At 33.6% G+C, this 24,936-nt stretch overlaps 5 protein-coding genes across 9 annotated transcripts in view; 2 read left to right on the top strand and 3 right to left on the bottom strand.

The window, feature by feature from the left end:
• The window catches only part of LOC123700547 (two pore channel protein 1-like), a 37,740-nt gene extending 36,432 nt beyond the window's left edge, over positions 1–1,308 (top strand). For all 5 annotated transcript variants that reach the window (XM_045647793.1, XM_045647795.1, XM_045647794.1 and 2 more), the window contains one exon: positions 177–1,308. In XM_045647793.1, coding sequence (XP_045503749.1) covers positions 177–289 — 113 coding nt within the window. In that variant the 3' untranslated portion in view covers positions 290–1,308. The remainder of the gene's footprint in view (positions 1–176) is intronic.
• A 3,645-nt stretch (positions 1,309–4,953) lies between these two features.
• On the bottom strand, positions 4,954–9,199 carry LOC123700559 (mevalonate kinase). Its single transcript, XM_045647809.1, has 7 exons — positions 9,061–9,199; positions 7,672–8,155; positions 6,952–7,181; positions 6,555–6,620; positions 5,953–6,080; positions 5,510–5,659; positions 4,954–5,123 (listed from the first exon to the last, which is right to left on the bottom strand). The coding sequence occupies exons 1-6, from the start codon at positions 9,184–9,186 to the stop codon at positions 5,527–5,529; spliced, it is 1,167 nt and encodes a 388-aa protein (XP_045503765.1). The 5' UTR covers positions 9,187–9,199; the 3' UTR covers positions 4,954–5,123; positions 5,510–5,526.
• Positions 9,200–9,215: 16 nt separating this feature from the next.
• LOC123700560 (bolA-like protein 2) lies at positions 9,216–13,089 on the bottom strand. The gene is made up of 3 exons (XM_045647810.1): positions 12,904–13,089; positions 10,362–10,456; positions 9,216–9,327 (listed from the first exon to the last, which is right to left on the bottom strand). Exons 1-3 carry the CDS (start codon positions 12,964–12,966, stop codon positions 9,240–9,242), a joined length of 246 nt encoding a protein of 81 aa, XP_045503766.1. The 5' UTR covers positions 12,967–13,089; the 3' UTR covers positions 9,216–9,239.
• LOC123700558 (dolichyl pyrophosphate Man9GlcNAc2 alpha-1,3-glucosyltransferase) lies at positions 11,139–12,881 on the bottom strand. The gene has a single exon (XM_045647808.1). The coding sequence runs from the start codon at positions 12,790–12,792 to the stop codon at positions 11,188–11,190; it is 1,605 nt and encodes a 534-aa protein (XP_045503764.1). The 5' UTR covers positions 12,793–12,881; the 3' UTR covers positions 11,139–11,187.
• A 344-nt stretch (positions 13,090–13,433) lies between the features above and the next one.
• On the top strand, positions 13,434–24,934 carry LOC123700562 (protein adenylyltransferase SelO-like). The gene is made up of 12 exons (XM_045647811.1): positions 13,434–13,649; positions 13,822–13,985; positions 14,295–14,375; positions 14,622–14,785; positions 15,208–15,380; positions 17,452–17,551; positions 17,859–18,019; positions 22,780–22,901; positions 23,264–23,393; positions 23,910–24,036; positions 24,504–24,637; positions 24,812–24,934. Exons 1-12 carry the CDS (start codon positions 13,506–13,508, stop codon positions 24,932–24,934), a joined length of 1,623 nt encoding a protein of 540 aa, XP_045503767.1. The 5' UTR covers positions 13,434–13,505.
• Positions 24,935–24,936: the final 2 nt, after the last annotated feature.

The following is a 24,936-nucleotide window of genomic DNA, read 5'->3' as shown; positions in this document are numbered from 1 at the left end:
GTCACTTTAATAGTTGTCTATGTGAAATACGACAAAACCAGATTAAAAAGAACCCGCGCTTAAAGTTAAACCCTGTCTAAAGTTTTTTTGTGGTAAGACAGCTAATTTTTTTTGACTTACTGTTATTGGTAAACAGTGATTGCAAAAACGTTATTTATTAATTATTTTTTTTCCAGACTTACAACCATCAACAACAGTGACATCTTCCGAGGACCCCCTCTCCCCACCCCTCATACAACAACCCGACGCCGACGGCGACAACCACATAAGAGGCGGATACCAATTGTAGAATTTAATTCTAACAGCGCTCCACGATCGCGTATCTGTGATTTGGAGCGCTGTCAAAAACTTAACAGACTCTGTGGTGTGATATTGGCGCGAAAAAATTGTTTATCTGTGGAATGCCGCTAAATTCATATACGATATGATGGACTCTGTGGTATGATGTTGGCGCGAAAAAAAATGTGGATAGGCGCCAAATACATCTATAATCATACATGTGTAGACTTGGTGGTTTTATAATAGCGCTAAAAAAGTGTTTATCTATGCAAAGGCGCCAAATACAATCGGACTTTATTCCTAATTTATGATGTGGTAATAGTAAATGTCAAAATTGGACAAGCTGTCACTGATGGCGCCAAAATTATGACGATTAATTCTATTTCAGAAAAAGTTGTAAAAAATTGCGAAATATAATGGTGAAAATGTGAAATAATATTTAACAGTGGCTTGTTGACGTTTAAAAATGTAGTATAAAGTTTAGATTTACGATTCAAATCTATATCAAACTTCAAATTATTTTCTCTTCCGTTTTTTTCTTCATTTAATTATGACCAGTCCACACACCACTGCCATAAAAATCCTCTGGCCAAAGAGAGAAATGTAAATTAAAAATAAAAAATTAAATTAAATTAAAAAGTAAATCGAACAAAATAAATTATTTTTAAGTAACTATAATAAGCGCTGTAACGGACATGTAGGAATAAATTGGCAAACGCTATAAATTTTTAATGAAATAATAACTTTGATGAAAATATTAGACGTTAAAAGTGTATAAAATTGCAAGTGACCTTAGATATTGCTTAAGTGCTCTTGCGATCTTGTTGTTAGATTAATCAAAAATAACAATAACATTTAATTAGAATTATTAATAATAATTATCATTAGTACTGACGAACGCTTTGGCATTCTTTTAAAAGGATAAAGATACCCTTATTAAGTTGATTTAACGAGCATTATTCTGACCCGAATTAAAAACTAATAAAAAGAAAAAATGTGTACGTGTCCTAGTGTACACACGTAAGAAGTGAAACTTCTATATGACCTTATTTTTCAAAAAATAATTTACTATATGCAACTTTACAGAAATACGTTAATCACGCGTGGTAGGGATGAGAAAAAGGTGACGCGTGACGGAAAAATGTCACGCGTGACAAAAAAATGTTACAACAAATTTTTTTCAACCCCGATAAAGAAGTTTCACTTCAATAATTTGTTTCCAATATTCTGAAAATAACTTTTTGTAGTCTGTTATAGCTTATAGTATGGTTTTTATGTACCTACGGATCTCGTTTACTCGTTTACAGGCATATTTTTTTATTAGGTGGTTTACACTAGTCCACCCTAGATTATCATAGAAAGAATACTAAATAACATTTACCTAGTAAACTTAGATACTCAATCAATTTGTAATAATTTATTTAAAAAGATAATTTGTTGATAAATTTACAAAACGCAAATTACATTTAGATGTATTTGTAGCGACACTTGTATTAAAAAAGCTATAAGATCGCTTATGAATAAATAGATAGATGCAAATAGTATTGTAGATTTTAATAATTGAATAAAGTGATTGTGATATAAAATTGTAGGCAAAACACATAAGGCATATTGAATTTAGACCACAATATACAGATACAACCAGTAGGGTAACTTCATACAACACCTTCGAAATGGCTCACGCACACAAGCAAGCGTGTTTACGAGAATCGTAAGAGCGGCCGTAATCGAGCAGCTCGAGCAGTTAACGGCTGAACGACGTACATGGACTGCTCGAGCGGTCGGTCGTTAACTGCTCGAGCTGTCGCTACAAACCGCGCAGTTGACGGCTTAAAGCGGTCGCGACGGCTCGAGCAGTTCGTATATAGCAGTGAATGAATGTCTATAGTTCACCGCACGGTCGCGGCTTCAGCGTCGGTCTCAACTGCTTGAAGCGTTCCATGTACGGCCGCCCTAAGGATATTATGACAATTGACAGATAAGAATACCCTTATTCTTGTAAACATGCTTACTTGTGTGCGTGAGCCATTTCGAACGTTTGTATGTAGTTTCCCTACTGGTTGTATCTGTATATTTTGTTTAGATGGTAGATTAGGGAATTTGCCTTTATTAAAAGTTAGTAAAAATTGGCAACTTATTTAAATCTTTAGAAATAGCTAGTTGCTTTATTTAATAGTTTTATTTTGTATGGATCTTGTGTGTTTTGTTTGATATTCTAATGTAAACAAAGATATAACAGGCAGCTTTGGTAAATAGCTGGCAGTTAAGAAGCGATTAAAAAAAATGTGTGCGTGTAGGTACTAGTGTACACTGTACACACGTAAGAATTGAAACTTCTTTATGAACAATTTACTGTTTTCAACTTTACAGAAATACGTCGAATCACGCGTGGTAGGGATAAGAAAAAAATGGCGCGTAACGGAAAAATGTCACGCGTAACGAAAAAATGTTACACTTAATTTTTTTCCAACCCGGATAAAGAAGTTTCACTTCAAAAATTACTTTTACGTCCATAAAGTCCAAATTAGCATATATTGGAAAATTCAAAATACTGTTTATATTTTATTTCATTACGTAAACATACCTTTTTTAACGACAGCAATTATTAATGTATTTTGAAGTGTGTATGCAAGTGTTATCTTTATGGCGTTTTTGTTGTTAACTTTCGAAATTATATAATTTATAAAATAATTTGATTATTTTTTTGAGATATTTTAATTACGAATACTATCGTATGGTATTATTTTATGGTTTATAATGTGATTTATGGAACAAATACGTTTTAATTAATAGTACAAAGTTGTTTTGTAGTCATTGATTTTACGTTTTAGATCACATAATATAGGGTTGCCATTAGAAACTTATTAAAGAGTATAGGTACTTTCGAATTTACTACACAAAAAATTGTTTAAAGTTTTGCAACACATACACACGGTATTTGTTACATATTGTATTTTGATTATCCTATTTTTCCACTTTATTCACCCATGTTTCAATTATTTTCCTAGTATATGGCAACCCTTCTTGGAGCACCTTGTATTGAGTTTTTGCATCGCAGCTTATACTAATGTAGGTATCTGTTATGTAGATCTAGTATTTAAGTGACATTGTTGAACCAAGAGGCAGGAATTAGCTAGTAAAGAAAATTAGTAATTTAATCATTGATAATGAAGTTAATTTTCCTAATAAGTATTAGAAAGAACGATCTATTAAAATTTAAATTAGAGATTTTATGTTTTAACATGAGGGTATTTTTAGCGATTACTCAGTTTTTAACTCATTCGTATAATATTTTTAGTATCTCATTGTTTCATTCCAATTAAATTCCATTTTAACGCCAAATAATTTTATTTTTACATAATACATTTTTCTAGTTTTTTTCAAAACAAAAGCTTAATTAACATACTTTCTAAATATTGTAAAATATTCTTTATAAAACTGAATGAAATTCCTTCTTTCACATTCTCAAAGTAAATGTGTATGTAGGTAAATTATTATTAATCGGTTGTATTTTCTAGCAAAACGAAATATTTATTTAGTTATGAACATAAAAAACAAATTATTTTTGTGTCCGTAACCAGTTTGTATTCAATTTTATATTATCTTCTTATCTTTCCCAGAAGATTCATATATTGAGTTTCGCGCTAAAAACGTTTTATGTTTTGAATGAATAAAAGTAAAATTGCAAGACTTTGGCGCGAATAAAATTATTTTGTAATTTTTTATTTATTTTTGCGTTGTGATCATTTCGACATCCAGTATTAATTTTGTGTAAGAAGTTTTATTTACAATAATTTATTTTTATTTTAAGAATAATAAACGAATTGAAATTGAAATGTGTTTGATTGTATCACTAGATAAAACAATGTCACTTTCTCTGTCCCTATATCCCTGTGTATATCGCTATGCAACGGATTTTGTTGCGGTTTTTTTAAATGGATAGAGTGATTGAAGCGGAAGGTTTATATTATAATATAATGTATGATAACATCCATAAAATAGTGGAAAAATACTGTACTTTTGAAGTTTCTCATGTCGTAAACATTTTTTCAGCTTACATTGCAAACGCAGGCCGAACCCTACGAGATATATCAAAATAATATACTAAGTATTGTAAGTGTACAGAATACTCCATGTCTATCCCACTATATCTTTTTTTGTCATTAACTTTTTACGACAAAAAGTAACAGACATTTTATAAAATTTGAAAAAAAAATGCCGGATGTTGTTTCTGAATTGAATGTTTAACTATGGAACTGTCCCTTCAGTAATCTTTCCGAAAGTAAAGGATGTACCCAAAATTCTCTATTTCTTCTTTTTCTGTACTTCATGTACAACATAATACTTCGGGATCTCTGCACGATTTCCATAGCGTCTACGTCCCTACAGATCTGCCGACAAAATGATGGAAGATGTGCGTCGTGTGCGTTGAGTATGTGAAAAATCCGTGACCGACTTTTTGTGCGCCGCAGACTCGATCGCACAAAAAGTGTGCCGAATGCGCAGGGCCTTTAAATTCGATTCTTTATTGCCGCGGCTTTTATCAGTATTTCACCCGTGAAGACAGGGCGGGTCTCTAGTAGAACATTTTAAATAAATGAAACAAAACATTCCAATCCAATAATTTATTACATATTGATTACAATTTAATTACATTTTTGTTTTATAGCGGGAATGTGCGTATGTAATACTAAGTAAAACATAGTAAAATTATCCAATGTTTTATTTATTTTACATAAAATTATTATCTACTGAAATATAATACTCATTGGAACCCGTTCACTACTTCTTATTTTAACTAATTTTCAATCATTTAATCGAAACCACTCCTGTCATGATATGTCCTGAAAAAAAAAAATTACATTAGTCCATTTAATTACAAATAACATAGGATGCTAAAAATTCATATTGATTATTGAAACGGCAGATGGCAAATTTATACCATCTCAAGCAAAATAGGTCCTTAACTATGTACTTCTTTCATTTTTCTACACTAATATTATAAAGAGGAAAACTTTGTTTGTTTGTTTGATTGTAACGAAAAGGCTCATAAACTACTGGACCGATTTTAAAAATTCTTTCACCATTCGAAAGCTACATTATCCACGAGTAATATAGGCTAGGTTTTATCCAGGAAATCCCACGGGAACGGGAACTATGCGGGTTTTTCTTTGAAAACGCGGGCGAAGCCGCAGGCGGAAAGCTAGTTTATTATAAATTCAGTATCTACCTATGAGATTTCCCCAATCAGGAGTCCAAAGTGACTCCAGGGCCTCCAAGCTTGGTGTCTGTGACCACAAATCCTTTGGAAGACAACTCTTGGCTTAATTCCTCCACTACGCTCTGTTTTGTCGATGGTGGTATTAAAACTATTACATATCTGTAACAAAATATAATAAATAAAAAAATATATAATAAAATCGTAGGAAAATCAAAATTGTACATTAGATATTGTTTTAAAGAATACTTGGGGCGTGATCTACTAATTGATATCGAAGCAAAAAATTTAGTTAGAAATTTGTGTTTGTCTGTATGTATGTCTGTGCTAAAGTAAAACTTTATTTTTTACTTCTTGTAACTCATTACTATTATTTTTAAACATAGTTTCTTCTTTGTTTCTAACAAATAAATGCAATTTAGAAAAAGAAAGCTAGTAATAGATAAATAAGCTACCCTCCCCCGCCCGCGCCAGTTAGCTTGCAGGCCAGTCCGCGCGCCAGTGCACTCGCACGAATACTCTCCAGCGCGGGGTGCGACACGCCGAGCGAAGCGAGCAGACAGTGGTTCATGTTCCATAGCTCCTGGAATTTAGTTTTTTGGGTTTTTTATATGTGTATAAAATAGGAATGATTCGCCAATGTTGCTAGCCGTAAAACTCGAGGACGCGGCTAGACAAAGTTCAAATTTTTCACATTTTTTGTTATGGCAGTTCCTAACTTACTTATAGGATTAGGATATCTGCCGCAGTGGCAATAACAATGGTGTGATGATTCTAAGTTTTAACATAATTAGACGAATTTAAAACAACCATTATGGCAGAAACCGTACACACTGGGAGCGGGAATTGCCATTTAAGATAGAGAGAGAAGAAAAATCATTACATTATGTTAAAAAATACAATGACTTTTTTCTGTTTAGATAAATTTGTCAAACAGTTTGAAAATTAGTACAGACAAATATCGAAATACCCGCATCGAAATAACTTATTTTTACATTACATGTATGTGTAAGGTTTAGCTACATGTATAGGTTTTACATGTATAGGTTTAGCTTACCGCTAAATGTTGGTATTGTTCATCAATGTCACCATTGTGATCACTAGACGAGAGGTTTTGTAGAATCTATAAAAAAGAATAACATTTTAAGTAAATTTAACAAATAATGAATAAGGTGAATTTCGTCCACCTTTGGTCATTGCATTTATGGCAAAATTGAGTTTTATCAATAATAATACACTCGTTTCATATTAAATTTTAAATGCAATTTATTTTCAATTAAGCACGAAATATTTCTGCTTCTATACAAAAATTATTTAACTTTTCCTATCAAAAACAATAGGCGAAATTAGATTGGTGGGATCCTCCGTCTACTCTCTATGGCATCGCTTTATTGAGCTGGCGCCTTAACGTAATTTTAAAAATAATAAAAAAATCAAATATTTGTATGCTTTACCTCCAAAGCGCGTTTTGCGATATGATCAATAGCGTCCATAACACAATCCACTGCTTTCTGGTTCCTCTGCATCAGCGACCTTACATTGGCCGCTAATGCCTTGGTTTCTCTACTGACGCATGAATAGACAAGTAATATGCGTAAATCTAGTTTTATATCTAGAAGATCCGGCTCGTGGCCTTTACGGAACGACACTAGCGAACCGAAGGTCGCTGTCGTGTTGTCTATGCCTGGAAAATTTGATTAGAATAAGAATAAAAGAAGAAAATTTAACTTATGAAATGTCATTATCATCTCTTATACGTCCCCACTGCTGGGGAGCCTCCTATGAGGTATTGGCCTATACGGCCATAATCCACCACGCTGGCCAAGTGCGGGTTGGTGGATGTCACATATCGTCGAACTTTTGATTCTTCGACATGTCGGTCCTCACGATTCCTTCACCATTTGGCATTGGTTTGGTATTTTGTTGTAAAATATGGGTTATAATTAAATTACAGATACAGAAAAAAGTGAACAGCATTAATGAGGATTTTTTTAATAAAAGTTCAAGTATTTTTCCAGAATTTTGAGTATGTGAAAAGGTCAATCAGACGAGGCAAATAGTCATATAGTGACTTGTTCAATTCTGTTGATAATATACTACCATCTATTCTACATATATCGTAGTTGTATGAGATGAATAACTAATGAATTAGTTCAAACACCTTTAAAACCTACCTGAAGGAGTTCCATGCGTAATCCTTTCACAATTAAACGCCCATTTAGATATCAGTTTCCTATCATCTAAACTCAATTGGTCAACCTTTATCCCCTTCTTCAGTTTAGCCAATTGCAATAAAGCCCCAGCCAAGCATACTGCATAAGACGCCGAACTACCAGTCCCAGAGCCTATCGTTAAATCAGAGACAATAGTTATCTCCATTCCATTTTCAAACTCGTTCCCGCCAAAAATACCAAAGACAACATAGAACAGGCCGCGTAACGCGTTCTGTTTGACGTTTGTCAACTGTTCGAAATTTGAAATGATGTCAGCGACGAATTTTTCAGTTTTGGCTAGGTGCTCTTCGTGTTCTAGCGTCTCTGGGGCTTCGATGTGGAATGTCGTTTGTTTTAATAATTCTTTGTTAATCAGGTCTAGTGGAATGGTATCGTTTAATCCAACAGCTGGTAGATTAACTTTAAGTACTGGTTCTGATACTTCCTGAAATATTTTTTTTATATTGAAAAATATTATTTATATCTTGAAGCATATCGTAAAATGTAATCGTAAATCTATTGATATTACTATTGTTCAAACATGTTTTACATTTGTAAGGATTTTTTTACATAATATACATCTTGTACAGCTCAACATATTAATTTCACTTTTGTTTTTAGAAATTAATTACGCTTTAACTCTGAACTAGCAAGTACTTACTTCAATTGATAACGCTTAGATAAAAAAATAAACCTATTAAAATCTTTGAATGTTTTTTGTAAGTACCTACTTAGTATTAAAATCTAAAACCAAATACTAAAAGATAATTCAATTAATAGAGAACATAGTTATGTGGGTGTGTTCTACTCTCGATAGACCACGTTGTGTCAAGTTCACATCATAAAATTGTTGAAATTTTCGAAATTAGAGCAATTAGTTTCGGTAATACACTGAATCAAACGTGATAAGATAAACTAAAAAAAGATAATATTTAATTGATATATCGACGTCATAGCTACAAATTATAAAAAAGATACGCACACTGCAATTTTCCTTTCGGACTTTTACCATGTTTTGTGAAGTGAACCTTCTTTCTTTCGTTGAGAATAAAATTACAAAGTCATGGCAATACCGTCACGTCATGGAATAAGGCGACGATCTTGGTTTATTTGAATTACCAAAGAAGTTTCACTTCTGACACGTGTGCTCGGCACACACGGTCTTTTTTTTTTCTTTTGATTTAAGAAATAAATTTAATAATGTTAATGTTTTATGTTTTTCTTAATTATGCATTTAATTTCTGCAATAATTTGCTATTTATAAGATGCAATGATTTTGAATCGTTTACAGTTTTTTTCTTGGGTTCAACCTTCACCATTTACCAATTAGCCATTAAATTAAAACATTACCTGCACACGAATCGACGTACGCAGCCCCAAACTTACAGCGATAGCTGTTTTTCCAAACACCACAGAATGTTCCCCGTGCAATATAACCTTTCCGGGCGCAGATAATCTAACACAATACCGATCCATATCTAACTACGGGACAATAAAACAGCAGATCGTTACAATTTACATATATTAAATCACTTCTTCCATTGTTCTACTGTGAGCGTTTTCTGACTGAATGCGTGTATTGTCTTCAACTCCTCTTCTAAAACTGAATTGACGAGCCTGAAATTTGAATTTTAAATTTTTATTCTACATTCCGTATTTAAATTCTGCAATGTTGTTCTATTTATAGAATGAAATGATTTTGTAAAACTGGCTACTCACTTACCTGCAGAAAGGCAATATTGGAATTGCACTTAATTGGTTCCTTAATTGTTATGTGTATAGGCAAGCAGGGGCAATTTAGAGAACAGCTGAAATTGCTCCAACCGCCGTGCAACCGAGATTGTTCCAATATTGCCCTTGCGGCGGATACGTGAGTAGCCGGTTTAACATTTACAGTTTCAGCACGACTATGCTAACGGTTTTGAACAAAAACATTAAAAAATTTGCGTTTTGCATGATTTTATAGCTCTATAAAGTAGATCTTTTTAATATTGTATTTAAGTTGTCACGCAATTTTATTCGTGTGACTACTACAGCAGCATTGTCTGCGTTAATTTATACGACTTATTCGATTTATACTGTCTGTGCCCCTTAGTTTTACATACAAAAGGAGTGAGTTACATAAAAACATACAGATGAAGCTAATAAAAGTGTGTTAGAAATATAGCAAGGATGCCTGGAAGAAATCGCTTTAAGGCGAAGAGGCCTCCAAATTGTACTTTTAAGTTACCTATCTATAAATGTTATTTTTGTGTGCATTGTACAATAAAGTGTTTTCTATTCTAAATTCAAGCGTGATAAAAATAGATAAGACTAATATTTTCGCTCCTGGCTTCACCCACGTTTTAAAAAAAAGTAGCCTATGTCTTATTTTGGGTATTCACCTTCCTACACACAAAATTTCATTGTAATCGGTTCTGTAGTATTTGGGTGAAAGAGTAACTAACATCCATCCTCACAAACTTTCGCATTTATATAATACTAGCTTACCGCCCGTGGCTTCGCCCGCTTTGTCTAAAACCTGTATCCTATTAAAAAAACCGCATCAAAATCCGTTGCGTAGTTTTAAAGATTTAAGCATACAAAGGGACATAGGGACAGAGAAAACGACTTTGTTTTATACTATGTAGTGATTAGGAAGTAGGATTCACCTATGCCGCGCCAACAGCGGTTTCCCCTGGAACTTATCAGAGACGATCACGACGGAGAACTTAGCCCCGCAGCCGTCACTTTCATCGACGACTTCCTGCAAGCAAACAGATATCATATTATTAATAAGTAGTTTACCATTACCAATTTTATAAAAAAAGAGGGTGTGCCGAGCACACGTGTCAGAAGTGAAACTTCTTTGGCAAGATTCAAAGATACCGAAACCGTCGCCTTACAGCTTACTCCATGGCCTTACGGTATTTAACGTGACGAACGCGAACTTGAAATTTTACACTCAACGCGCAGAAGTTTCACTTCAAAATCTATCACTCGTTCCTCGGAAGTTCAAATTATACAGAAATCTAAATAAGTCTAAAAATCTTGTGTATCGTGTCATTTTGTTTGTCCGCGATAGACTCCAAAACTGCTAAACCGATTATAAATTTTACTTGCACCTCAGTTTATAGTCGCATTATTATTTTATTGAGAATTATTTGTCTATTATTTGTTTCCGGTTTGAGGTAATGTGTACCTATTGCAACTAAATATGTGATGACTGATAAGCAGTCATCTTGTTCTCGCTATATAATATAAGGTTGTGAAAGATGTTCTGTAAAATTAATTCTGTCAATAACTTTTCATAATTAATAAACATAAACGCTTTCTTTTACCACACAGTTTATAATAAAAATAGCTAAGATATACATACCTTAATAAGTTTCAGAGTGACAAGCTATACCTGTTTTAATTTAAGGTATAATGAAAATAAAATAACTATGTCTACTTCACAAATGTTTATTTTGGAATGTTTGACACTACACTAAATAACTAATTATTTTTCTTTGGCTTCAATTTGATTGGCAGATCAGTTGGCAACGAGATTTGCTGATGCATGAAGTATACAAAGAAAAATATAAAGTGGAAACACGAAAACATCGATATTAACAACGGAAAGAGATCTGGATAACGTTCTGGTGGTTTAACAAATAATGCACCCAATATCAGCCAAAACATGCCTTGTAACGATAAGAATAATAAAGTCGTAAATAATTTTAGTAAAACGGAGTTATACTTGGTATTCGGATTGGCAATTTTATACACACAACTCGCATTTACAAACGATAGGAACCATGAGTTTGGTTTGGCCAATTTCAATGCTATACTGTAAAACGAAATGTATATTAGGGCTGTTGCAATGAACGGTATTAGTAGTTGATCTTTAAGTAACAAAGGCAGCATACTGAAAGTTGACACTAGTAGGAACCAAAAGCACATAAACGGATCATTTGGTAGGTGCAAAGCGACAGGGATCGCTGCAAGCAGAATTGTCTTTTCGTGTACTTGAAAGGAAAATAGAAAGAATGCTAACGACACATTGATCAGTGATAATACAAACTTCTTACGGTTTATCCTAAAAAATAGATCCAAACATGATGGCATTGATGCCATTAGAGTAGTTAAGAAACACATTTTAACCATTTCATCGTTGGTATACACATTCTTTAGTTTTATGAACACATTGACTGTACACCAGAAATTAGATACTTTGTCCTCAAATACTCCCCTTTTGAATGGAAACAGTCTTTGGATGACCGGAAGCATGTTATCCCAGGATGTTATGAACGGACACCATATAATTATGAAGCATGATATAACAGCTATAGCCAGTTTATTAAATCTACTTAAAATATGCAATTTCCAACTCCTGTTTGGCACGCCCATAAAACATTTTCTTAATAAATAAAAGAAAAACGGAAAAGCATGGTACAATTCCATTTGCTTGTAGTTGAGAGCTAACACAAAGAATATTGTCGCTAAAGTATCATTTTCTATAGCTATAATGAAGAATGTCGCCCATAAAAATAAACCCAAAGAAATACAATTGTATTGAAAATGTCCGTGATCTATAAGTATTATGCCGGGATACAATAGAAATAGTATTGTGGATATGTCAGCTCTTTTAAACACATTCTTGTCCTCCTTTGGCTTGATTCTTTCCGCGTCTATGCAGAGACACAACACTGCTGTGACATAAAAATATAAATCACTTAAGAATACAGTCCATCTCATGAAGGTTTTATGACCGTCGCTTTCGTAGCCTCTCGATGCGAATAGTCGTACAGACTCTGGATCTATCCAGTCAGCAATTAATCCCATGAGAAAACTGTGATACGCCGTCAAGGGGGGATAATCTAACCCCCAATACTGAAGATCATTGTGCGTCGTATTTCTATACCAATTAATCACGGCTGTTTGCACTGTTATTTCTTGCCAGTGACGCTGCGCCTCGTAATCACCATACATCGGAGGCTTTTTATAACCGGAATACGGATAAGCCGCAACGCACCATCGTATCAAAAGTGCGAAAAATAGACCGGGAAGCAACGCGTCTTTCGTTACTGTAAACTTATCCGGATCTGCGCGTTTACTCATGGCGATTTCTCTATAGTTCTAACTGAATATTCAATGGTCTTAACATTATTTAAAGCGACAAAACAACCTAAATGCAGACGTGTATACGATATTTTGACAGTTCGTACTTACAACATGAACCGCGTCCAGCTCCTTTGTTAACTTTTCTTTAATATATTCTTCCGTGTACACCATATTCAAACGAGAAACTGGTAGGTTGAGAATAATTCATAAATTATAACGGTATATCTAACCTAGTTTAACTTGAAAACAAGATGTGGCCAAGATTTAGGTTATGTAATTTTTTTTTGTTTTGCAACTGTCACTGTCAATGTCAAGCGTCAAACGCGATTATTTCTGTCGCTTACGGGTGCGATCGCCATATGGTAAAGCTATAAATTTGTATTAAATAAATTGTTATTCGATAATAACTTTTAGAATCAGTATAATATTATTGTTTTATAAATAGATAAATGGTAAATAAGACATAATATTTTGTTTTAGCGTAATTTATTTTCTATACGTATAAAAATTATGATGTAGGTACATATACATATGTAAATTATTAAACAATGCAATTCATTCATCTCCGAACTAACGAACATCTACAATATATAATACAATCTCATCTATTTATGTCATTATTTTTAGATAGATTACGTCATTAGTTTTAATTTATTATAATAATTTTAATTTTCAATACCACAAATCCATCGTGGATCTGAATAATCACAATGAAAATGGAGGGTGAATCTACTAAACTTTTAAACAATTTAACCGACTGGAGATTTAGTCAATATCCAAAATACATTTTATTGCCTATTGATGAGAATCATGATCAAGTTGTAGCTAACATAAGAAACGTAGTTTATTCCGAGGTAGTTATAAATAATAATTATTAGTTTTTACCTACTAGCTAAGTACACTATAATAAACTCCCTATACAATAACTTGTAATAAGTTTGTAACATAGCAAGCCGGAAATAGACCGTAATATTTTTGTAAAACATAAACATTGATTTCTATAAAGCTCCCCATAATAAATTACAGGTGACCCCACGACCATTGGAACGAAACGTGCGCCTCGTTTGTGTATCTGAGGATGCACTAAACAATATTCTAGATATGGACATTGAAATAACGACTCGTGAGGAATTCGTTGAATTTGTCGCCGGCAAGAAACTGCCCTATGGTGCTTTACCAGTTGCTCATAGGTAACCTATGTACTCAGTTATAACAATGTACTCTGTGAACCTATGGCTGTATTTGCAAAAGTGAGCCACTCGGGACAGCCACAAGCGTTGCAACGAGAAGTTAGAAGCGAGTAGCGTGTGGCGGCTACCGGCGTCAACCGTGTGCGGCGAGTCCATATAAAATGTATGAAAAGTGCAGGAAATATGCCGGTGGCGGCGTTATGTGGCCAGTGGCCCGTGGCCCGTGTGCGGCAGCCCTTAGATAAACAAAATGTTGAATATTATATTTAACATAAAAAACCTATATATGTATATATAACATAATTTTAGATACGGTGGCCATCAGTATGGATTGTGGGTTGGCCAGTTAGGTGACGGAAGAGCTAATATCTTGGGTGAATATGTCAATAGGTATTATTAAACTTTCATATCTGTCCATAATCAATCTATTATATCCCGCTCGTAAAACAGTCATATTTTAGTGTAAAATTGCGAATTTATCCACCTCATTTTATAAAGTTTAACAGAAAAATGACGTTATAAATAGTCTATATCTTCATGTGATTTACATGAAATAAATATTATATTGCATCTTTACCTTTTAATTAAATACAAAATCTATTAAAACCATTTTACTCAATTTTTCCCACTGTACAGAGTGGGACAACGTTGGCAGGTACAATTAAAGGGATCTGGTCCAACTCCATATTCTCGTGTTTATGACGGCAGAGCTGTGTTACGGTCGTGTATACGAGAAATGATCGCTTCAGAAGCGTGTCACCATCTTGGTATACCCACTGTACGATCAGCTGCTTTAGTTGGTAATACATCCTTATAAAAAGGTTTTATTGTTGCGATTTTTGCATATCGATATCGTTACTAGTATAGCTAGAGTGGTGGTTATTAATACAATATGTGATGATTTAACACATGTGATGATGATTGCTTGATTTATTGTAAATAAGGAAGAAGAGAGTGTACCTCCATCTTAAAAAGTCGGCCACGCATCTGCAGAAGCCCCTGTAGATGAATATGGGCGGTGAACACGCTAAAGATCAGGCTCTCCACAAGCCCGTTTGCCCACTCTTATACAATAAAAAAAAAATACGCTGGTCAATTTAACCAGCCTAATGTGTCCTGCCAGACAGAGACATTTGTTTTCTTCGTCTCCATGCGTTAACCACTGTACCAAAGAGGCGGTAAAAAGTCGAAAGATAAATGATAAAAAAATAATTATTTTTAGTGAGTGACGAGACAATTATTCGAGACGTGTTCTACACGAATACGCCTCGCCGCGAAAAAGCGGCGGTGCTATTACGTTTGTCACCCAGTTGGTTCCGTTTTGGTTCTTTCGAAATTCTATCTAGGAATGGAGAATTGCCCACCTTGAAACAATTGGCCGATTTTGTGATCAAGGTAAGAGTCATAACGTAAGTAAAGTAAGTGGGTCAATCAATTTTTAAAGGTCCCGATCATAATTTTCTCGTATTTTTTTTTTTTTACTTAATTTTCAGCATTTTACTATTTCATTTAGAAGATAATTCTTCGTAGATTAAGATTATATAAGCAGCAGTGATGTTGATTAAATACATTTGTGGATTTAACTTCACGAACCGATCTATTCACGGGAAATAATGTCCTTTGGACAACTTACACAATAGTACTTTTTTAAATGTTAAATTCCCTTAAGAATTAAAACAAATTCTTCTAATATTAAATAATAAATAATATTTTGATATTTGTTCTATTTACACCCAAAATACGAAATATTTTTATTAAAATTGAAACGAATGATGTCTTTTGAACAACCAAATAATGTTTCATATATAAAAAAGTTTCAGTAAAGCGGAAATAGTGATATTTTTTACAAAAAAACTATTAAGGCGAGGTTGTTACGTATCGTATTATTGATTTTACTTAGTTAAAATGAACTGATTCTCGATAAAACTGAATGAATGAAGTATAATGTGATTTTCATATGGGGACATCTTAGTTGTAGTAGTAGCGTCTTGATTTTTGAAATGTTAAAATTACAATTAAACTAGACATAAAATCGCGTAATAAAAATGTGTTCCCGAAACAGCCGAGTAATAAACAAAACATGAACTATTTAACTGTTAAAGTATAAGTTTTATATAATTATTGTCCTAGGGACAACCAAATTGTCCATGGTACAACCACTTTGGTTGACCAAGTGACTGGTTGTCCGCGGGACATTTTTTAAATTTTGCGCCGCCAAGCAAATACTATTGTTATTTTATATATTAATCTCAGCTCACACTAAAATATAGACGAAAGCGCATCTCGTGTAGTATAATTGATAACAATGCATCAAGTACTTACGTTTTAATCACAGTTGTCTGACGGACTGACAAAAAAGCCACCCCACACTCACCAACAACGCTCGGACGACTGTTGCCGTGATTTTATACAAATCAAAGTGGCGTTTGAGCCCGACAGTTAATTATTGTGTTTAGCTTGTTGTTTAGGAATCTACCGCGCCATATGTGTTTTGGTTTCATAACTAAATTACGGTTGTCTGTGAGACTTGTGTCATGTAGGTGATTTATGGGGACAAAAGTAAAATGCCTGAAAATCGTATTATATCCAATAAAAAAAAAATGGTTTGTATGTTTGGATGTCAATAATTATGTACTGAAACAAGGAGTGTATTTGGTATTTATGGTCGTGATAGTATGTGTTCGTGATGCGAAGTTTGTTAATGCATTGTGGCATGGGGACAAATGTGATAGTACTGGAAAATTGCATTTAGTCCCTCGACAACCATGAAACAACGCACAAATTAATAAAACAAGTAAAATATTGTTCGCAATAATGCTAGAAAATATTAAAAGGAATATAATTAAAACGAATTTAACTTTTTTTTTTTTTTTTTTTTTTTTTTTTATGCTATAGGATAGCAACCGAGCAGACGCGTCGCCTGGTGTTAAGCGATACACGCCGCGCCGCCCATAAGCACCCACTCCACTGGGAAGTAGATGTGTTGCTATCCTCAAAGGGATTTGGAAGGATTTAGGGAGAAGGGGCGAGGATGGGAGGGAATGGGGATAGGGAAGGAGAGGATGGGTATGGGATGGGAAGGGATGTGGGCCTCCGGACCCCTCACTCACCGTACGGAACGCGACAGTAAACTGTCACTATGGCGCCGATATTCTGTGAGGGTGTGGTACCTTCCCCGGTGCGAGCGTGGCCCAGTTCGTGCCGAAGCATGCTCGACTCCCACTTCCGAAACTCTTTATGATTTCATGTTTATTAATTATCCTTCAGGGACATGATCCGTACACGTCGGACCAATAAAAGTTGATCGACCCAAGTACTATTGTCGTACGTATAGTCAACTATTGACTGGCCGCAATATACCTACTGTTCTTATTAATTTTAATCTATTTAATTTAACATTAAAAATCTATCTTAGACGCTAAATACGAAAGAAAGAAAGAAAGAAAGAAAATAATGTTTCTTTCAGGAATATTACCCCGATATACAGCTAACGGATGAAAATAGATTCATAAGATTATTCTCTGAAATTGCACACAAGACACTTGATTTGGTTGCGAAATGGCAAGGTAAGATGAGAAGTACTTTTTTATTGGTCGGAGAAGGTGACATTCATGGCTGTCTATGAATACTCTTGTGTAGCATTTTGCTATATTTGAATCTTGCCGGAGAAGTTTCACTTCTGACACGTGTGTTACCGTACACACGGTCTTTTTTACATGTTTAATTTTTTTAACTATGTTTGAATTGTATGGTTGATTTTGAACTTCCGCTAGAGGTTTTTAGTGGCTTTTGGAATCCTATCGAACCCTACATTTACTTTATAATACGATTACAATTAATTTAATTGTAATTTCTTCATATACCTTCCTATAGGTTTAGGCTTCACACACGGATTGTTGAACACAGATAATATGAGTCTCCTAGGGCTGACGATGGACTACGGGCCGTTTGGCTTCGTGGACTCGTACGACGGTGGTTTTGTTGCCAATTCCTCTGATGGGGAAGCAAGATACTCACTGTCCAAGCAACCTGACGTATGTTTTATTTTTAATTCCTATCCCTGTACATAACCCAAAAGGTGTGTCTATTATCTTTTAATTTGTCTGTGGTATTTGTAGCTCCGAAATAATTCGAAAGAATATAATAATATGCAATAGAAATATAAACCGACCGTGTTGGTATTAAAACTGTTTTGCTGGCTTATGTTAAAATTGGTAAAATTTAAGACCTTAGTCCTAACCGATTTTTCTGAGTTACGTTACGAGTTGCAAACTTACGTTTAAATATTATAATAGTGACTTTACGTCATAAATAAATAATATTTTGTATATGTAGTTGTTTAGTTAGCTATACGAGACTTGAACGATTAGGTAACATTAATTATTATCCTCTTGACGATTGTTTTATAGTTAGTTGAAAAACTAAGCAAATGATATCGCGTGCTAAACAACTATCCAGATCAGTATAATTTTATCATTATCGGAATCGTTAAAAACAATCTACAGTACAAGAAAAATATGCACAATTAAATATTTAATTACGTACCTATTCGACACTTATAATTTTCTTTTACGTAGTAATGTCACGTTTCTTGACATAAAACATAATAATTTTATGTTCCATAGAAAATACAAACAATCAAACCTACCACGCGAAATCTTAGAAGTAACGAAGTAAAAAATTCTCACGAAATTTCACAGAGCAAGTAATATGAGAATCCGACAAAATATCACACAGAGCAAGTATAATCAATAAATTAGATAATAACATTAAAAATAAAATAAACTGTAAAAATGTTAACCGTCAATTAAAATCATACTATATATCACGTTTATAAAGACTCGGCCAGCACAGTAGGTGATCGCAAAAATTTTTTTCCACAAGTACCCTATTGTACATCATATTTTTTCTGTTGTGTAATTTACTTGCCATCTTAATGTATTTTTCAATGTAATTTCATATGTAATGTAACAAAATTTATATTAAGAGGCCTACACCACCGAAACTAGCGCCACCGAACATTTTATTTTTTTACTTCTTAACCAGATCAAATTTAAAAAATCTAGCTCGGTACTTTGCTAGTATATTACTTGTAGTATTTTTGGTATTACTTTTCACTATTCTAACTGTTCATTATTCTAGAGAACTTTTGATTACCGCCAAAAGTGGCCACTTTTGGCGGTAATCAAAAGTTCTCCTAATTTACCGAATGCAAAATAATGAAAAGTAATACCAAAAATACTACAAGTAATATACTAGCAAAGTACCGAGCTAGATTTTTTAAATTTGATCTGGTTTAGGAGTAAAAAAATAAAATGTTGGGGGGGCGCTAGTTTCGGTGGTGTAGTCGCCTTAATCTATCTAGTATTTGTTTGACGTCTAGAATGCATGTGCACCACGATCAAATCGTGTCGATTTATGTGGTGTTTATTCTGTATGCCCAATGTATGTTTATTTTTCTATCAATAAATGGTTTAAAAAAAAATATGAGAATCCGACAAAATATAACATTTTTCAAATTTCATCCCCTCCAAGTGATAAGAGTAAGGTAGATCAACGTTTTCCGGGACAGTTAATAGAAGATTAAAACTACATAATATATAGGTACCTATAGAAGGTATTATAATATTATAGATTATATTATGTCATTTAAGGGGAGTCCTTTCAGCGAAGCGGAGTAAAATTGGTTTGCAAGATCAAATTTTTCATGTATTTGCAATTATATGACGCTTCTAGAAAAAATAATCAATACACTTCAAGATATTTCCTAAAAAGTGTGCTAATTTGTTACACAACCACGTGTATTTTGGTCGATCATATAAAATCATAAAAATAGGCTAAAATAAAGATCGAAAACGAATTATTTATTAATGAAATTTCTGATTTTGGAAATAATTTTTATATAAGGATATGTATTTTGATGTACTGCAGAAAACGTGCTAAATTTTGGTTTTCTACTGAAGCCCTGTAATTATTAAATACATATTATATCTCAGAACTTAACGTTGCCCAGCGTTTTCTTTACAAACCGCGCTGCCCGCTACCCCGCCAGTCTTGATCAGGCGCTTGCTAACGTAGGACCTGTGTCAAATTATCTCCGCTCGATTTTACGTTTTGAGTAACGATAAATTATTAAAAATGGGTAACAAAACAAACAAAATTCGGAAGAAAGCAGTGTCAGTATCAAAAAAAAGAGTAAACTATAAGAAACGGTATGTAAATTGAGTAATATGATAAAAACGTAGTTACTTGATGACACAGAATAAAAATATCAGTTGGTCATAAAGTTTCACCTCGTATGCTTTTATTTCAAAACGATAAAAGCTGCGTTACTGTGAAATAAGAGTTTAGTTTATAATAATTTGTTTTATATATATAATACTAGTGGTCCGCCCCGGCTTCGCCCGTGGTACATATTTCGCAATAAAAGGTAGCCTATGCCCTTTTTCGGGTATCAAAATATCTCTATACCAAATTTCATGCAAATTGGTTCAGTAGTTTAGGCGTGATTGAGTAACAGACAGACAGGCAGAGTTACGTTCGCATTTATAATATTAGTATGGATTATTATTACGTATAATTGGTGTATTATTTGCATAATTTTGGGGTATTATTATTAATTACAGTTGTTTATTTTAAGGAAAAAAACAATAATGATTATTAGTTAAAAAATAATTGATAATAGTCAAATAATAATGATTATTGACTTATAATAATTATTAATCACTACAGTAAAAGTTCCTTATTGGCGGGGTATATGTTCCATAAAATATATGCCTCGAATACAGAAACCGTGAATACGGAATGGTAATTATTATATGGGATTATAGGTTCTACGTTATACGTTCCTAGGTGACGATTGAGATTTTTTTCGTGTCTCATTTTTTTTAGTTGACATTATAAACTAGGAAGAGTGCAGTAGACGTTACTCGATCACAATTTTTGTAACGAATGTGAAAGACGAAACAATAAAACACGCAAAGCGGCTTTTACTATAAACGGAACTACATTTAAAAATATACTTTATTTATTGAGTTATAAGGTTGCTTCCATTCTGTTTATTTACGCTCCTTCTATGTCTCGTTTCAGCACCATACTATGCCTGATTAAATAAATAGATATTAGATAATAAATACAAGGGGAAGTGGGAGGCGGACACGCGCAGGCTCGCTCGCGCACCCTTCGCACACCTTACTGCCGCCACGTGATCGTAGTGATGTGACTTGACCAACGCTGTACTCGATAGTTTACAAGAAAAACTATATTTTAACATATTAATATTTGACTTTAATATTAAAACTCTTTTAAAAATATATTAAAAATAATTTTGTGTTGTGTTTTGTATCATACACTTTCTAATATTATGAATGCGAATGTATTATAGTGTAAATGTAAAGTATGTAATGTTACGATATTATATTTTAACCGCTAAATTGATTTTTGAAGGTTTTGGTAGGTATAAAATTGATATATATTTATATTGTTTATTATTTCATTTTAAATTATTAATTAATTCTTATTTTTATTTAACATTAAATACTATTATTATTTGATTTATTATTAAAAAATAGTACTAAACCCGATCTTTTATTTTCTTAATTTTAATAGGAAGTCCACACGTTTTTTCAGATATTTCAATTATACATTTTTTTTAAACTACTTATAATTAATAGAAGACTTTACATTATTATTTAAAATTACATATATTTATACTTTCTTCATACATTTCTCCTTTAATAACATATTGAACAATATGTTTTCTTATGTTACATATTTATTTACATAACTTATCGATATCTCAACACGCAATTGATACCTACCCATCCCTATTTGTCACACACACATTTATATAGTATCTATAGCTCATCTGCCTTCGATGCGCACTAAGCAATTTGTGCAATACACGCGCTCTATACTATTCTAATATTATAATACTCTAAGCTTCTACTGGTAGCAGCAAGTAAGTAATATTTATTAGTTACACCAAGTACTTCCATAATTATGTTGTGCTAATTAATAAATTCCTAGTACCTACTTATCTCAGTTTATAAAGTTGTAAATGCTTACTTTATTTACTTTTATATTTACAATCTGACACAAACACTTTTACATTGCTTACATAATAAAAATTGATCACAATTTACTTTTGATATATTTTACACTGTGGCATAGCGCACGTTACGAAAAACAAACGACGCGAGGAGCGCGAGGAGCGCGAGTCACGCGAACGGCCCCCCACACTTCACATCCTAAAATCTTGCCTCGCGTTGAAATACCTCGCGTTAAGTGATTATAATAAATTATTATGAGACTTTGGTCATAGTACACTGTCCATAAAAAATGCCTGTCGGTCGGAGAAAGTAGCACAAGTAACTAAATAAACTTTCGCTTGTATCTGAATAATAGTGATTGTATTTTTAGCTACTACTCAAAATCAATATTGCATGATCATATCTACAACTCTTTAATATTATAATTTACTCACACAAAGTAGATATGTAATTAAATCCGTTTTTTCGTCAAGATATTCCCGTTGACAATCTAACGTGCTATCACGTTCGTAAGCGAAACTTGACTGCAGAGAACATAATATTATTTCTTATTAAGTATTTGAAGTTACTTTGAAATTTTATATTGCGTTACCTAAGCTATGTGACGAATGTTTCTTGCTCTTTTATAGGAAGCTATCTTTACCTATATGACTAAACATTGCAAGGATTACTAAATCTAAACAAAACCGAGTTGTCAAACGTTAAAATTGGCGGGAAAATAATGTATTACTTGCAAGTTGCAGGTTGTGGTGTGGAATGTCGGTCAACTTGCAAACGCCATCAAACCACTCTTGTCTCCATCCCAGCAAGTTCACATGACGCATATATTGAAGACTTTGGATACGTATTGCAAGAACAAGATACTGTGGGTATTCTTTATAGTCTTAGTAGAGGTTATTTTAAATCTGTATAGAAACTGGGCTTAACCGCGGATTATAACCGGAAGCGGCTGCACTGACCGTTTTTTCCCCCCGACTGTTTTTAAAACTGGGAAAAGTTTTATTGAAGTGAAACTTCTTTATCGGGGTTGGAAAAAAATTTAGTGTAATATTTTTTTCGTTACGCGTGACATTTTTCCGTTACGCGCCATCTTTTTCTTATCCCTACCACGCGTGATTCGACATATTTCTGTAAAGTTGCTTATTTTTTGAAAAATAAGGTCATAAATAAGTTTCACTTCTTAACTACGTGTGTACACTAGTACACGCACACATTTTTTATTTATAGAGAAACGTTTCTCATGAAAGTTGGTCTGCGTGAAGAGAGGTGGGGAGACGAGCAACTGATTGAGAAACTGTTGGATATGATGCAGCAGACTGGAGCTGACTTCACAGCTACCTTCCGACAATTGGCTGAAGTTAGTTGAATACTTTACAGTAGTTTTCGCATAGGGTCATAATATTGAAGAGTGTTTGACTGCAGAATTAGCTTTTATTATAGCAGATAGATGATGGATGAATGATGCACCTGTAATCTATACTAATATTATAAAGCCGAAGAGTTTGTTTGTTTGTTTGTTTGATATGACGCGCTAATCTCGGGAAATACTGGACCGATTTGAAAAATTATTTCGGTGTTAGAAAGCCCATTTATCGAGGAAGGCTATATCATCAGGCTAAGACCAACAGGAGCGGAGCAATGCGGGTGAAACCGCGGGGAGCAGCTAGTAATCAATAAAATTAAAATCTCATTTATAATAACATCACGTCGTTATGTTCGTCGACATGTGACATCTATCAGACCGCACTTGGCACGTGGTGGATTGTAGCCTGTACCCTCATAGGAGGCCCGTGTCTCAGATGATGATGATAATATATCAACCAGCAATACCTTTGGTTTGACATAGATAGATAATTTCCATGTAAATGTTTAGCTGGAGCCCAATGAGATGGTAAACGAAGTAAAATTGGAAGAGAAATGGTCGCTCAAGCGCTTGTCTATGCACTCTTATTGGGGATGTTGGCTGGATCAGTATCGAGAACGATTGGAGAAAGAAGCAGGTTATTATAATGTGCTAAATAATATCTTCAAAATTTGATTAGTGGAACTACTAATGTATGGAGGCGGGCGTTGGCACCTGTGCCGTAGCTTATTTAAGCTTTTATGGGTGCCATCGTGCATAAAGTTTTTGTAATGTGTTGTTGTGTTCCAAATAAACAATTTTGAATTTTTTTTAATCTTCAGATTTAACTGTTCTACATAGTATAAAGCAAAGTCGCTTTCCGCGTCTGTCCTAATGTCTGTAGCACGCATGTACAGTATGCTTATTGCTTAGGTTTTTAAACTACACAACGGATTTTGATGCGGGTTTTTTTTAATAGATAGAGTTATTCAAGAGGAAATTTAAGTACCTACATAATTTATAAGGTTTTATACATTGTGGGCGAAAAGCTACTTAGTTAAATACAAAATAGAGCAATCCTATTCTCATTAATTCATGATTTGTTACTTTCACATATTTTTACAGTGGACGCAAGTTCAGTAGGTATGTTCGAAGATGAGCGCCGTCGACGCATGCTAAGCGTTAACCCTGTGTACGTACCAAGAAATTGGATGTTGCACGAAGCTATTTTTGACGCAGAGAGGGATGATTTTGGGAAGGTATAACATAATTATTTTTTTAATAGGTAATGTTCTCGTAATAAAATTTTAAACAATATTCGAAGAAACGTCCTGCATGTAGGTAATTGTTAATTTTTAAATCGTTAAGGCTGCGGCTAGTTTAAAGAATACTTTCACTAGGTACATATTAGAAAGAAATTTTATTTTTTAAAGGTTCGATTTCTCATGGAAGTTTTGAAAAACCCTTATGAAGTTCAACCAGAAGCAGAGGTGCAAGGGTTTTCAGCTCAACCACCGCAATGGGCTTATGCTTTGAAAATAAGTTGCTCCAGTTAATT

The sequence above is a fragment of the Colias croceus genome, chromosome 19 (assembly GCF_905220415.1).
Source record: "Colias croceus chromosome 19, ilColCroc2.1".
In the NCBI taxonomy this organism is placed as follows: Eukaryota; Metazoa; Arthropoda; class Insecta; order Lepidoptera; family Pieridae; genus Colias; species Colias croceus.
Note: the sequence above shows the minus strand (reverse complement) of the source record. Positions and strands in the feature narration are given on the sequence as shown.